The sequence below is a fragment of the Tursiops truncatus genome, chromosome 15, assembly GCF_011762595.2.
Source record: "Tursiops truncatus isolate mTurTru1 chromosome 15, mTurTru1.mat.Y, whole genome shotgun sequence".
Lineage (NCBI taxonomy): Eukaryota > Metazoa > Chordata > Mammalia > Artiodactyla > Delphinidae > Tursiops > Tursiops truncatus.
In genome coordinates, this window is record NC_047048.1 from 76223578 (window position 1) to 76239948 (window position 16371).

At 47.7% G+C, this 16371-nt stretch overlaps 1 protein-coding gene across 2 annotated transcripts in view; it reads right to left on the minus strand.

The window, feature by feature from the left end:
• NFATC2 (nuclear factor of activated T cells 2) overlaps positions 1-16371 on the minus strand; it is a 143029-nt gene that overhangs the window by 110108 nt on the left and 16550 nt on the right. For both annotated transcript variants that reach the window (XM_019944039.3, XM_019944041.3), the window contains exons 2-3: positions 14501-15512; positions 9992-10163 (exon numbers count right to left, since the gene is read on the minus strand). In XM_019944039.3, the coding sequence (XP_019799598.1) occupies positions 9992-10163; positions 14501-15512 (1184 nt within the window). The remainder of the gene's footprint in view (positions 1-9991; positions 10164-14500; positions 15513-16371) is intronic.

Genomic DNA, 16371 nt, shown 5'->3' on the forward strand with positions numbered 1-16371 from the left:
TCTTTATCCACCTGTACAAGGGGAATAATAGCACCAACTCACTGAGTGGTTGCAAGGATGAACTAGTATCACGTATATAACAAACGATGTCTAAATAAACCACCCTCAATGTGTAAATAAAGTACCCTAAGCTAGTCTCAGATGTGGTTAACTCAACCAGAAAAAACCTGAACGGGCACCAGGATCTAATCTTGGGCTATCAGAGCTTAAAATACCCCAGATCCATGTCAATCTTTCCCTCTCAACCAAAGAACATCAGCAGATTAAAAGACCACTTTGTGGGACTTCTCTGGTGGTCCAGTGGTTAAGATTTCGCCTTCCAATGCAGGGGTTGTGGGTTCGATCCCTGGTTGGGGAGCTAAGATCCCGCATGCCATGGGGCCAAAAAAACCAAAACGTAAAACAGAAGCAATATTGTAACAAATTCAATAAAGACTTTAAAAATGGTCCACATCAAAAAAATAAATGAATAAATAAATAAATAAATAGTCCACATCAACAACAACAAAAAATCTTAAAAAAAAAAAAAAAAAGCCTACTTTGTACCCAAGATCACACGGGGCACTTTTGCTTAGAATCCTAACAACTCTTAACAAAACAAAACAAAAAATCTGAAAGATGTAGGTCTTTACTCTTTTCTAAGTGAAGAAACTGCAGGCCAGCCAGTTACCCAGAGTGCCAAAGCTAATGAATGCTAGGACGGCCTTGCTCCAAACAACCTGCTCTTTCTGCTACCAAAAGGCAGCACAGACTGATGGTTCAGTGTGGGCTCTGGCTTTAAACCTCCTATGTCCGAATCAAAGCCACCGCTCACCAGCTGGGTGACATCAGCCAAGTTGCTTAACCTCTCTGTGTCCCAATTTCCTTGTCTGTAAAATGAGAGTAATTCTACCACCTGCACTCCATAGCATCGCTGCAAAGATTAAGTAGGTCACTCTAAGGAAAGTACATGGTAGATGCTGGGTAAGTGTGCCTGTGTCATTGTTACATCACAGTGCCTGGCCAAAAATCTGTTTATAGAACAAATGAAGTTTCCTCTCTATGTTCCCACTGGTTGCCAGACACACTGAAGGCTCAGACTTAATCTCTCTTTTTGGAACAATTATTCCTTCAAGATTCTGGAAATTTTCTGTTTTCTGCTTACACTGGGGGCAGCGGGGGGCAATGTCTGACACTCATTCATGATCATTTATATTCTCACGTGAGCTGAAAGCACCTCTTGCTTCCCTCGGTGTGTTTCTGACACGCAGATGTGTTAGCACACGGCACCATCCAACCCTGCACTTCCTCATCCCTCCACACCTGTACCTGTGCAGGCTCCACCCCCCGACACCCGCTCTTCGGCACCTGGCTCACCCCTGGAGGCCAGCACCCGTCTCCACGCTTTTACAAGGCCTCCATGACCACTCCAGCCTCAGCCAAGGTCACACGCCAGGGCTACATCTGGCCCACAGATGCACTTGGTTTGGACTGTACTCTTTTTTTTTTTTTTCCGGTACGCGGGCCTCTCACTGCTGTGGCCTCTCCCGTTGCGGAGCACAGCCTCCAGATGCGCAGGCTCAGCGGCCATGGCTCACGGGCCCAGCCGCTCCGCGGCATGTGGGATCTTCCCAGACCGGGGCACGAACCCGTGTCCCTTGCATCGGCAGGCGGACTCTCGACCACTGCACCACCAGGGAAGCCCTGGACTGTACTCTTTTAAAAGATGTTTTAATTAACGGCCAGTGTTATCATCAAGAGACTGGCATAGACAAAGAGAGCGTAGTGAGGCTGGGTCCTCCCGAAGTCAGCCTCAGCATCCCCTCCCCACCCCATCCTCACCTTAAAGGAAAAGGCTGGGTCAAGCCAGCCCTAGATGTCTTCCCTCTGAAAACAGGAGAGGCTCAGTGTGACGGGCAGGGCTGCTCAACCCTGGGCACTCCGGCCTCCCCCCAGACTACAACCACCCACGTGCCTCCCGCCCATAACTGACCTCTCAAAAAATCCAGCTTGCTTGACTTTCAGAATATACCCAGAGTCCCACCATTTCTCATGCCCTCCACTCCCCAGTCCTGGTCCAGCCGCAGTCCTGTCTCGCCTGGAGCACCGCAGCAGCTCCTAGCCCATCTCCGTGCTCCTTCCCCCAGCCCCCCGACGGCCTGTCCTCATCTGTAAGGCAGCCAGAGGGATCCTGCTGAAACCTAGGTCAGACCCGCTCTTCCTGGCTCCCACCTTCCTGCGAGTCCAAGGCCCAAGCGCGCCCATCCTCTTTCCTCTGGGCCTGCAGCCCCTCCTCCCCTGCCCTGACTCAGCCTGCCCTTCCCACGCAGGCCCCCTCTCTGCTCCCAGACCACACCCAGGGTGGCCCTGGCTGTCCAGGCCGCCGTGAGCACTCATCCCCAGAAACCCGGACCTTTTAGTCCTTCAGCTCCTCCTTGGCCCCAGTGCTACCTTCTCAGGAAGGCCTAACTGACCACACCCAATTCCCCTCGCCCTGGCAGCCCTTCCCACAGTACTTATCACCTTCCAATGTACTACTGAACTTTCCTATTTATTAGATTTATTGTTTATCTCACTGCAGCCAGAACGTCAGCGCCACGGGGGCAGGAATTTCTGTCTGCTTTGTTCACGGCTGCATTCCCAGCACCTGGAAGAGTGCCGAGCACCTAGGAGGCGCTGGGTGAATAATTCGAACAAACGAATGAATGAGCAGAATGCACCCCCGATGACCTCCGAACACGTGCCCCCCCTCTGAAGCTTGGGGATCCCTGTTTCCCTCTTCTCCTTTCCTTCTGCAGAAGGTCTCATCGAACCTCTGTAGTTCTAAGCAAACGCAGCAGCCGTGATCAAGACAAAGTAGCATCTGCAAGACCTGTTTCACGGAGCCAGCCTCACCGAGCACAAAGTTTTATTAGTCAGTGGAAGCCAACACGCCCAGCCAACGCCAGGGAAGCGCGGCTCCCCGTCACGACTCCAGTTTCGCCTGGTCAGGAGGAAACCCCATCTGGCTTCTTTCTCCCCTGTCTTAGATATAATTTAAAGTGAGTCGCAGAGAGTACAAACGCCAAAATCCAACAGGATGAAAATCACTGTCCCGTAATCTGTTTTACGAGATGAAAGCTCGGAGACTTTACTAGCCTCCTCCAGGATGGGAAGGCGGTACCCTGGACAGGTGCGCCCCGGCCCCCCACTCTTCTCTCTGCGAAGCTCATTACTGTTCCCCAGGATGAAATCGAGATCAGGTTTCTGCATCTGCAAGGAATTTCTCCTAAAGGAACTGCCCATGTTTTCGCCATATGTCTGAACATCTGTTTGAAAGAATCAGGAGTATTGTCTTTGGAGGTGTGTGCTGTGGTTAAACAATCTTAGATTTTGACTACTTTATAACGAAAAGGATGGCTTTCCAATCCTTCTGCCAGTTGCAAACACGTCCCAGAGAGTGGTAAGAATAACGTTTATTGAAAGCCCCGGCACAAAGATGGATGAGGAAAATAATGAAGTGTCCTCTACCGGGAATTTCTATGCAGGATTATGGTTAAAGGGTCTGGAAGCAGCCAGGGAAAGGATTAAATGACAGTGGCATTATACAGGCAACTCTCAGCTGGGGTATTATGAGATCCCATAAGCTGAAGAGCTACGGAAACGCTTAAAGCCCAACCTTGCAAAGCTGCCTTTGAATGGCAGTTCTGTCCACCAAAGGACCACTGCTTCCTGTCCTGACACAGAACGAGGAAATGATGGCAGGGTTCCACCAAAAGGCACGTGGCTCTTTCAAGGTGAATCAAGTGGTTCCCTTTCTCTGATCACTACAGGTCAAAGTCACGTCAAAGAACTAAGATTCCCAGGCTCCTCAGAAAAAACCGTAAGCTTGCTCTAGTTCCACGGGATTTAGAGCTTTATAGGAGAAATGTCCAGGGTCTGGCTGCGAACCGAGCTCCTTCCCTAACTGAACAATTCTTAGAAATCGTATAAACGTAGCCTCTCTCCTACCTCCCTTTCTACTGATAACCCTTAACGTAGCACAGTCCTTATTAACCCCCAGAGGCTATGAACTTGAGGATATTTGCCTTGAGCTAAATCTAACTCAAACTTTGATTTAGTAGCCAAAATATAAAAATCAGAAATTTCACATCAAAATTCAGGTTCCTAGCTCCCCTTAATAAAAACTGTGAAACCTGGCAACTTTGGTTCCCACATGGCATAACCAAGGGGCGCTGAGTACCAGCTGCCTCCTTCAGAGAAGGTACATACTGTGCTGTGCCCTACTCCCCACCACTCCCTATTGCTCCCTGCCTGGCCAAGGCAGTCATTTCCTTCCGTCGTCTGGCTCCCACGAGCGCTCAGTTTGTAATTTGTTTCTGCAATCACTTCATTGGTTCTCTCCTTAGTCCACTGCTTCTAGAGAGATGCAGCTTGTTCTTGAGGGTATGGGAAACAAATCCTTACAAGTGGATATGCACTAAGCCCTGTAGTGATGGCCTGAGCATTAGAAAGTCTAGGACTCTGCTTCTGAGCTCCAGACTCATATACCCAACTGCCTACTTGCCGTCATTGCTTGGACGCCCCACAAGCCCTTCCTAATTCCCTCACCCCAAACTGAACTCGTAATCTTCCCCTAGGAAAATGACTGCCTCCCCAGGTCTTCCCACGTGGCATATGACAACACCCTCTGCCCAGGCGCTCCTTCACACCCCCACACCTAAGCCAGCACCAAGTCCCGAAGCTCACGCCTTGGAATCCATCCCCTCCTCTCCCAATGCCACCCTCCAGTCCTCACCGCCTTGACCTTCCAGCCGGCACTGCCACAGCCTATCAAATTCCCCTCCCTGCTTCCTCCCATAGAGAAGCCCACTCCTTAGAGGGAAGCCCAAGTGGTCCCAAAAATATTAAATTGGAATCATCTTCCTCCTCTGCTCAAAACTCAGCACTCCCTTCCCCTTGACCTGAAATAAAACCCAAGCTCCTCATCTTGGCTTATGAGTCCTGCCAACCATCACCCTCCAAGCTAAACTCAAGTGACACTGGCCCTCCTTCAGCTCCACAGACACACCAAGTTCTTCCCTGCCTCAGGACCTCCGTGTGTGCCACGCCTTGTGCATGGAACGCTCTCCCACCACCACCAAAAGAGACAGAGACAGACAGAGGAAGGGCAACATTCCTTTCTTTGCTGGCTCAATCATCTGCTCCAGGCCCCAGCTGGTAAGTCACCTCCTCGGAGGGATCCTCTCTAAAGCAGGTCGACCAAGTAGTACTTTCCTGACATGGTTTGTTCTGTCAAAGCACTTACCACCACCTCCCGCCCCAAGCTGTGAATCCAACAGATGAACTCCTAATCAGCTGTCACGTTCCACCTTGGAGTCCAGATGTCATCCCAGATGGCCCTCGTCTGGCCTCCCTGACACGCCCACATCTCAGCAACGGTCACACCAACCATCCTGGTCTACTTGGCATATCCAGTGCCCCTTGAACTACATCAGGGCAGGGACTGTGTCCATCTCACCCATCATTACATTACTGGCGCCTAGCACAGCACCTGGCACACAGCAAGCCCTTGAGAAAATGTTCACCGAATGAATGAGTCATGAGATCTGAAAAGCATTTAAGGTTTGGAACAAACTTTCTTCCAAGATCAAGTGACATTCAAGAGAGAGGAAAGCAAAAAGAAAGAAAAACAGCTGAACACGGCATATGCTTAAGATATGAAATTTTACATGTAAAGAAAGAGAATGAAATGGTCATGTACTCATTTTATTTTCATATAAAGAGGAGCATAAAACCACTAGGCATGCAAAAAAAAAAAGTGAAGTTTTATAGTGTGGCAAATAAAAAAGAGAAAGGTGAGGACGAATCATCGAGAGGGGAAAAGTGAGCCATGGTACAGTACAGAAATAGAAACAGATGGAGAGATAAGGAGAGAGACAGAGATCAAGAAAGAAACCAGCAGAAGCATCTAGGCAAGGTACAAAACAGGGCTTCGCTGCTCTTCTGGGAATGAAAGGGCAACCCTCCAGATTTCAAAAGGGGTTTTCGCACCTACTTAAAGGTTAAGAGCCCTTGTCTTCTTAAAGTTCCCTCTTCTCTTCGTTTTTCAAAGAAGTTTTTAAAAAACTGACTTCCTACGTTAAAAATCAGGGGCTAGCCCATCTCGTTTTGAAGAGAACCCAATCTATTCAAGTGTTTTTTTTAAAGACTTCACTTTGTGTCTTTTGAGGATATGGCTACAGATTTTTAAGTCATACGTTGAGTTTTCAAAGTTACGAACAAGAAGAGGGGCGGATCCTGGGGAGCTGTTGGAAGAAGGGGCGTGAACATCAAGCACAGTGCAGTGGGCATCCTCGGAACTGCACGTCCAGCCCATTCCCTTCTCTGGAACTTTCCACGGCCCCGGCCCCTGATGAATGGGTGAGCAGGGCCTTGCCCTGACCTCTCTGGCCAAGCTAACTGGACCAGAGGGTGGCACCCTTCGCCCCGCCCAGGGCCAATTAGAATCTCCCTGAGGGTCAGGACTTGGGCTCCAACGAGCTGGTGAGGGGCTAGAACAGGGACAGCATAGAAAAGTGATAGGCAGGAGGGCCTGGTGGGCATTTCTCCACCAGGACTTCCCTGCCTGGTGAGAATGAGGCGGCAGGGAAAGCTGGTCTGCAGAGTGATGTGGAAGACGAGGCAAGTTGTATGACAGGCAAAGCCAGACACCTGAATCCAAATCCTGAGTCCACCATTCAAGAGCTATGATCTTGAACAAGTTCCCTGACATCTCCTTGACCTACTGTAACTGCTTCTTGGGGCTTTTTTGAGGATTAAATAAGTTAACACAGACGGCACTTGGAATAGGGTCTGACATGTGGTAAATGCTCACTAAGTGTTAACTATTATTAGCATCATCTTGCTGAACTGCAAGTTCATGACGGTGAGGGTTTCTGGCTGGTTCGTTCATACCACATCCCAGAATCTAGAACCATGCCTGGTACCTAGCAGTGCTCAACCAACGTTTGTTGAATAATCAGAGAACAAAGATACCACATAGCCCCGAAAGGACAGACACCATGGACAGAGCCTCCTGAAGCTTCTCCTCGTTTCTTTCCTGCTTCTCCCATCTCAGGGTAAAAGCCAAACTCTCCCCCATGGCTACTCAGGCCCTGCCCGCTCGGGCCCCCTCCTCTCTCCCTCTGGCCCTTCACAGTCTGGCTTCCTCAAGGTCCGCTGACACAGTTTGCTTCCTTCTGCCTCTAAGCATTTGCACATACCGTTCCCTCTAGGCATCATCCTCCGCCCAAGTCTCTTCTTCAAGGAAATCTCACCAGGGAAATCCTCCCCCCTCTACACTGCCTCCTCCATTTCACACGCCTAGAGCCTCACGCACGTTTCCTTCCTGCCGCTTGCCACAATTCGTAATTTTATCGGGTGCATGATTATTTAGTCAATAACTTTATACCCCCGAGATCATGAGCTCCATAGAGAAGCTAACCACCGCTTCTCTTTTAGTCTTCACTGTATCTCAGCATCGAGCACAGTATATGGCAAAAGGTAGGTGGTCAACAAATACTTGCAGAACGAACCCGCTTGTTGAATGGATTGACTGAGCAAAGAAATAAACCTTGGACTCATGACCATGAGTCCAGGTTCTTCTTGAGCCGAATCTCCTGACCCGATGGTATGTTACCCCAGTAGCCTCTCCCTATAATCCCCTTTTTCTAATCTGCTCTGAATGAGTTTCTCTCTCTGTGAAAACCAAAGGCTTTGACTCCAGCACACACTACCACCACCTCCAGGCCAAGAGGTTCCCATCCTAGAGCAGATAAGCCTTGATCGATAATGATATGAAGACTTTCTTTTCCAAAAATCAGTGTTCAAGCATGAGTAAATAGTACCAGACCAGCCCTACCACCCTAAACAACTATCAAATAGGACAAAAGTTGCTAAGTCAATTGCTTTCAGGCACTAGACAGCAGGCAGCATAAGACTGTGGTCCATGAGAGAAAGGAAACATAGGGGGTGAGCCCACGTCCACTGCAGCTCTCTGCCTGGAGACAGTTTCCCTCCCACGTGCAGGGAGTGGAGTTCAAGCAGAACACAGTGGGCCTGCTCAGTTGGGGAGACAGAGTTCAGAGTCCCAGGCTGGAGAAGCAGCTAGGATCTGTGGGTAAAGCATCGGAGAGGAGGAAGGTGCTAGGGGAGCTCCCCAAGTCCTTGGCCAAGGGCTGGGCTGTGTAAGCACAGGGAAAGAATGTGCAGAGTTTACCAGAGAGAGGCAGCTATGGGGTAAAAAGGGAAACAGAGAGACTAGAGGTTGAGCAGGCCTGGAGTATTGGAATTCCAGCCCACCAGAGAGGAGTGACCTCCCCACGAAGCATCCAAAAAGACTAGGCCTTAAGAGTAAGGTCATGCCTTAGAGTAAGGGCCACTTTAGACCTGCCCTAACATGGTCTAAAACCTAGCCTCAACTATATCCACAAAAGAAGGAATTTGATGGCTAACCCCATGAACCTGAAGGGCATGGGGAACACCTCAGGCTTTCCACAGGTCTACCTTAACAAAGGGTAAAATCAAGCCTATAAAAGGTCAATGTGATCAGCCAGTAACTGAACTACCTTTAGAGGAAGATAACAAAATCAAGAGTCTCTACAATGTCCAGTACATATCATCATCACAATGTCAGTACGGAGTCAACAATTACTAGACATGCAAAGAAATAGTAAAATGTGACTTGTGGCAAATGAAAAGAAGCAACGAATGGAAACAAAATCCCCAAAAGGCTGTGATGTTAGATTTAGAAAAAGCAACTGCCAGGATTTGTAAGTTCCTAATGTTATCATTAAAGTCCTTAACCAGGTATATACACTCAAAGCTACCTGTGCAGATTTTAGGGTTAGGGGTTTGTAGGTTTGTTTTTTGTCTGAATTGTTCTTATGTCATGGAGTTTCAGGGGACGCTCAAGAAGCTGCGTTTTTAACAACTACCCTAAAGGGTTTTGATGCACCATCAGATTCTTATCAAAGAATACTTTTACTTTAAGGCAAATTTAAAAGAGTTAAATTAATTTAAATGTATTAAAGGGCTGGTTAATTGAGTTGGTTGGTGGCCACCAGTCAGCAGTGCCTGGTTAACTAGACTATACAATCAAGAAGATTTCAACTCAATATTTTGGAGGAAAAAAACAGTTCTCTACTTATTTTGAAAACAAAAATCTGAGGTTAAATCAAAAGCCACAGACATAAAAGATAATGATTGGGTTTCCCTGGTGGCGCAGTGGTTGAGAGTCTGCCTGCCGATGCAGGGGACACGGGTTCGTGCCCTGGTCCGGGAAGATCCCACATGCCGCGGAGCGGCTGGGCCCGTGAGCCATGGCTGCTGAGCCTGCGTGTCCGGAGCCTGTGCTCCGCAACGGGAGAGGCCACAACAGTGAGAGGCCCGCGTACCGCAAAAAAAAAAGATAATGATTAAGGAAAAACCAGGAGGAAATGCTCAGAGTATAATGTAAAGTGAAAAAAAATCAAAGTACAAACTACTATAACATCAAGTATACAAATGTACAGTGATAGACATTGCCACGTTCATGAATAGAAAAAAAGGCAACAGGAAATATATCAACATGCTAATAATAGTTATTTTAGGTATTTGACTCTGTGTAGTTTTAACTTTTCCCCACTTTTCAATATATTGATTTTCCTCAATGGACTCTCGTCTGAAATTTAAACACAAAATGATGGCTTCAGAAACCTTCAGTACAAAAACCTCTGCAAAACTCTAGTGGTCTCTCAATCAGAAAGAGAAGAAAGAAGAAGCTTGAGCATGAATATCATTTCTATCCTTATCCAGCTCAGTAAGACTTTTGTCTATGGCTTTTGAGTAGCTGGATTAGCTTCTGATACTCAGTCTCAAATATCCCATCCCTCAGAGGAAAAGGAGGCTAAGACACATACCTCAACCTAAAAAGCACCAAGCAGTAGCTCAGCAGAAGTAAATCACCCGGCGATAAATGAGGACGCAAAAGGAAGAGAACTCAAGGCCATACCTGAACCACAGGGTGGCCGCCGGTCGGAGCTTTGACAGCCCCTCGGCTGCCTTCTGTCTCGTAGTGAGCTCGGTGATGTGGCTTGGGCTGCACCTCGATCCTCAGCTCATAGGAGCCTGACTGGTGGGAGAGTGGCCACTCAAGTGGTGGGAGGGATGCAGTCACTGGGATGCTGAAGGAGGAAACAGAATCAGTCATGTGTACAATAAATCATATCCCGTCAACCTGTACAATAAACATAAATGGTCCTTTTTCTGAAAATCATGTCCAACGGGCATATGAATAATGTTGGCTGTTGGGAGGCACACATTTCTCAGACATGATAGGTAGGGCTCTTCACAAGGTAGAGATCTTTTTCATTCTCTTTCTTTGTTTTCTCTTCCATCTTGATGAAGACAGAATGACTGACATCTCAGTTTATGAAGCTACGTTCACCATATGATTGTTCTAGCACGTTCTGAGCCACTGTAACTTCTTTTCCTCTGGAAGTTTTGAAGAATATCACCTCTCACCTCTAAAGAACATCCCTTATCCAGGATGTTTTTCTTTTCCCAAGGAGTAAGTGTGGGAGAAGGAACACTGAAATAGAAATCAGGGGCCCCACTGTGTCACAAACTTGCCATGTGACATTAGGTATGCAACTTCATCTTTCTTATCCTTAGTATCCTGTAACCACAAATGGACTAGATGACATCTGAGAGTTTTTCTAGCTCTTATTTCTATGTCTGATGTCTCAATTAAAAGTAAATTTAGGGACAGGCCATTCCCAGTCACAATCATTACTTCTTGGGTCAAGTGTAGAACATCTCACCACAGAGAGGTGTCTGGTTTTGGTATGGATGAGCCAAACCACTCAGACTTCCTACAATTAAATGAGGAGTAAAGGTCAAGAGCATGACTGGAGTTACACACCCAAGTTCAAGTCCCAGCTCCACCTCTAACTACCTGTGTGACTTAGAGCAAATGCCTCTATCTCCCTAGGCCTTAGTCTCCTTCAACTGTGAAATGGGGATACTGAGATCATATAAAGAGCTTAAGCACAATAACTGCTCAATAAATATTAGCTATAATTATTTTTTCATGTAATATAGTGTATATTTCAAATAAATAGTTACTTCCTGTAGACAATCTGACTACAGTATTAACGGTATTGGATATGTACGCTTTGGCATCTGAATTTGTCAAATCTTTGAGGGCATGACATTAAGTTTCATTTTATTATACAGTCTCAACCCTACCCAGCACACACATCAGGTACTTGATATGAGGTTAGTATTAGGTCACTGAAGAGGTGAATGACGTCTTGACAATCTATCTAGACCATTCACTCAGAGTCCAAAAGAACCTAGAGACATTTTCCCAAGATCACAGAGCAAGACACAGCCAAGGCTCCAACTTAAGTCTCTTGACTCCCGGTCCAGTGCTCCTTCCACATCTCTACATTGTCTCTTATCTTATTCATTTCTTTAAAATAGGCCCAAGAAAATACCTCATTGATGGAATGAGTCTAGAGCAATGCCTGACATTTGCTAGGTCGTCAGTGAATATTCGGTGGGTGGGCGGACGAATGAATGGAAGGATAAATGGATGAGTGAACAAGCAGTTTTATTTCAAAGAACACCCGTATGTTCAAAGTAGCTTTGAAGTTACAAATGCATGGATTTGTGTCACTATGTCCTGATTTTTCACATGCAGGAGAAAACATTAATCTAATCAGGACAGTCTTTCCTGCTAAGCCCAAAACTGCTAGAAGCTAACATTATCAACTGGACTTAATTAAACATTTGCAGTGAGGCCAATTCTATCCCTTCTCTCTTACAGCAATTCCAAGGGGAGAGTGGAGGGGGGCAGCAGCCCCACAAATTCCATCAGTGCCAGAGCTGAACCTGAACATACAATCCAACTTACGATTCCACCCTCACTATGCAAGGAAATCTCCAGCCCTTCTTTATAACCACATTGCCTCCTGAAGCCCCTTTAACTCTGAAGTCTCAGGTGTCCAAAGTGCCTTTATTTCTACCTCAGTTACAGTTCCAAGATGCCTTCAAGCTTCTGTCTACATCCAAGGTGCCATATGTGTTAAATACTCTTATTCTCATGTATGCAAGTTAAAATTTTCTAAAGTTAGCAAAATAAGGCTCATGAAAAAAATCACTCCACCCTTGTATGAATCAAAACATTTAGTGAATAGAAGATTCAATGGAATATCCCTAAGTATCAACTTCTAATCTTGTGTGGTTCTGGAATAGGTGTTTGACAACCGAAATATAATCTTAAGACTCAGACCGTTGGAGCCAGTCTGACATCCTGCATTTGAATTCCAGCCCCCTGCTGAGTTATCCACACTCCCTGGGATAACTATCATCGGGAGACTTCTCTGAATGCCCTATCTTCTCAATCGAATAGAAAATTCTTGCAAATATCTCACTGGCTGGCACAGATTGGCACTTGCTAGGGACTAAAGGACTCTAACTCAACAGAACCTCTCAGATCAAGCCACATAATGGAGAGGGAAAGATTTTATACACAATAAAGTCTCAGATAAATGCCTCACAATCGTATTTTATATTAATGATCCTCCTCACTCCCAAATAAGTCACGTTTTGGAGACGGATCAAGGAGTTGGCCGGAAATAACAAGGAGTCAGGAATCTCGAATTCTGATTTCCAACTTGGTCGTGAACTAGCTGGGTGCTGATGGGCATACCACTTCACCTCTCTGAGCCCCCGTTTCTCAACCTGCACCAGGCGTTGATCTCGATCAGCATTCCTAAGGTGGCTGCAGGAAACTTTAGTCTCAGAACTCCGTGATCAGATGGCCTTTGAAACCACCGCACATTCTGTCCACAGCGGGGAGCGGCCCCTCCACAAAGGTATCTATTAAACTCTATGAAACCCAGAAACTCCTTTCCTTAAGGGACTGACTGACCTATGATGGCACTAGTGTTCTCAGAACCTGCTTTGGAGGAAACATCAGACCGGAAGCTCCATTCAGTCCATTTCGGTCGGGGTTGGGGGCAGGTGGGCGTGGGGAGGCCAGGCCCAGTGGACAGGACCCTAGGCTACTCTCAACCCCACATCAATCAAAACGGCTCTACATTACCTATTTTGGCATTCAACATTTTATTTGAAAAGAAGAGGCTTCCATTTGCTACAAGCAAATAACACTTTGAAAACCATTGGGATAACGGGAATAGCATAAAGCTTAGATTCTTCACCTAATAAAACAGATAAAATAATCTCTGCTCCTAATCTGTGTACCTCATTTTCCTTATTATCAAAATGAAGATAAATATATAACCAGACCAGGTTTATGTGAGAATAACATGAAATAATCCAGAGAGAGTACTTAGAAGTGTGCCTGGCACACAGCATCCTGAAATGTTGGCGATTATTATTGTCGCTATCATCACTCTAACAGCTATTGGGGACTCAATCTCCTAGCACACGGCTCATCAGTGAGGAAGCAACAAAGCGCTTCCTCTATAAGGTTAAGATTCCCCAATAACAATAACAGCTGTCTCTCTCATGAGCTCTTACCTATGTAGGTTCTATGCTAAGAGTTTGAGATATATTATCTCACCTAATCCTTAAAAAAACCAACTAACTAACAAACAAAACATGCGGTAGGTACTATTATCATCCTCATCTCACAGGAAATGAACCAAGGCCCAGAAAGGTGCTCAGTGAGAATGAAGGTCCTGATTGATTAGCAATGTCTGCCCTGGGCACGGCATCAAAAAGGTGCTCAATGAGAAAGAGGGCCCTGCATGATTAGTGATGTCTGTTATGGGCACAGCAGGATGGCAGCAGCAGACATGCCCATGATCACACAGCCAGTGAGTGGCAGAGCCAGGACTCAGATCCATCCCTGGAGACCCCAAGCCTACATGCTGCTATTCATGCATCTCTTCAGCTTGCCAAGATTTTAAGCTCCTTGAGGATTATGGCTCCCACATTTTTTGAAGACCTCCATATCACTGATTGCAATACTGAGGCACACAGCAGATGCCAACAAACATCAATTCCTCTTATAATAAGACAGCAAATTCCACATGTTCAGGCTTGCTTTGAGCTTACTAGAATGTCAGCTCCACGAAGGCAGAATTTTTTTTCCCATTTTGTTCACACTGTCTCCCCAACACCTGTAACAGTGCCTGGCACATAGTAGGTGTTTGAGAAATACTTGTTAAATGAGCGAATGCATGAATGAGCTCAGTGTCATATGAGCAATCACATGCATCTTATGACTGCATCCTCCTAACAACCACCCAGGAAGTCAGGGACACTTACACGCATTTTACAGATGGGAAAACTGCAGCTCAGAGTTTTGTTTTGTTTTGTTTCGTTTTCCCAGAGAATTTAACTTCCTTTTCAAGGTCTGGCAGCCAGTAAATGGAAAGCCAGGATTTAAGACCAGTCTAGCCAACTCTGAATCCCATGCTCATAACCAGAAAACCTTCTCTTAAAACTGGACCATGGAATAAATCGTTTTCAAAGCCTGACTCACCTGCAGATGGGAATGGCGGGCACCAGCTGCTTGGGCCAAGTTGGTGGCACCAGTAAGATGGACTCGGGGGCTGAGTTCCTCCTCTCCTCCTGCTCGCAGGGCCCCAGGAACTCCACGGCTGGGTAGATGTGGCGGGGCAGGCCAGCCTTGGACGGGGCGCTGGACACCGGCGACGGGTCGGGGCTGGTCTTCCACATCTTGGGGGGGATCCCACAGGGTGAGTCGGCAGCGAGACTGTTCAGGGCATCCATGAGGACGGCAGAGCCAGCCGCGGGGGGGTACCCGGCAGGGGCGCCGTCGTCCCGGGGCTGCGGCGAGGGGCTCCGCGAGCGCTGGGGTGAGGCTCCGGGCAGCGGGGCAACCAAGGCCCCCGCGCACGAATGCCTCCGCTTGGTACCAGGCGACGAGGAGCGGGAGGCCGGACGGGGCACGGGCGAGTGGCGGCCCAGGCAGCTGTCCTCAGCGAGGCCGGTTCGAGGTGACATTATTGGCGAGGTTCTGGGGGAATAATGAGCAGGGATGTTTTGAAACTGGGGACACAGGTCGTCGGGCCCGCCGTTATTGGGCGAGACGCAGGGCGAGGTGTAAGGGGAGAAGGTGTCGGAAATGAAGCTGGCAGAGGAGCCGCTGCTAGCGGGGCTCAAGCAAAGCGGCTCGCGGTAGCCCTCGAAGCCGGGCACGGGCAGCGTGAACCTCGGGCTGGCGGCCACCCCCGGCAGGGGCGGCTGCTCGACCACGAGGCCAGTGTCTCTCATGCGGAAGGGCCCCCCTGACTGCATCAGTTCGTGGGATGGAGTGATCTCGATCCGAGGGCTCAGGCCCGAGGCCCCCGCTGGCTTGGCAGGGCACAGAAAGTTCTGGGGCCCTACCCTATCCGGCTCTCCCAACCGGTGCGGGGGCTCGCCAGAGAGACTGTCTAGGGGGCTGTATGGCTTGAGGCCATAGTCCAGGACATCATCGGGGTATGCGAGTCCGGAGGGTGGGCTGGCGACCTTATGTGCATTCGGTTCTTCTGGAAAGAGAAGGGGGGAGGGAGGGGTCTTTTTAAGCCTCTAAAACACAACTCCGGACGCAGAGCAATCCCAGATTGGGTTTGTCTCCTGTTATTATTACTATTTTATTAATCCCCGCCACACCAAACCCGAGCTAGAAACTCCGTCCCTCACAGAAGGAAAGTGAGGCCACTTCATCCCAGATTCCTTGAACGGAGAGATCAAAGCGGAAGGATTTTAGTGCAGGTGCACGAGCACAGCTGGTCCAAGCCATGCAGCAGCAGCCGGAGACCTGCATGGCTGGCTGGGCTAACGGCTTCCAAACTTTTGTTTCAGTGAAACGCTTAAAAGAAATGTGATTTGATTTCACAATTCAGTTCACACCATCATGTTCACTGGCAACTGAAACAAAAGCTTCCCAAAACAATACTTACCCTGCTACGTATGATGCACTCTTATCTATCCTCCTGTCTGGGGTTATTTTGTTTAAATTCTGGTCATAACTCATTAAACAGATTTCCTGTCCCACCAGTGGGTCATGACCCACAGTTTGAAAAACACTGACCTAGGCCCATCTGCTCTTTCTACCTGTATGATACAGCTACAAGATGCAGGGGGAGGCCACAGCAGCTCTGAAGCCCATGAAGCTCTGGGTTCAAATCCCAAATGTTTATGCCCACACGTAAAAAAGTGACTTAATTTACAACCAGAACTCCTGAGCCATATCTCATCTTGTGCCATTTTACAGATGAGGAAACTGAGGTCCAGGGAGGGGAAGAGATTCACCCAAATACAGAATGAACAGGATTAGAAATCCCCCAGAAAAGCTACTTGGCCCCCAAAAGACAGAGCCATAGCTATAGAGCCTCCCAAACGAGT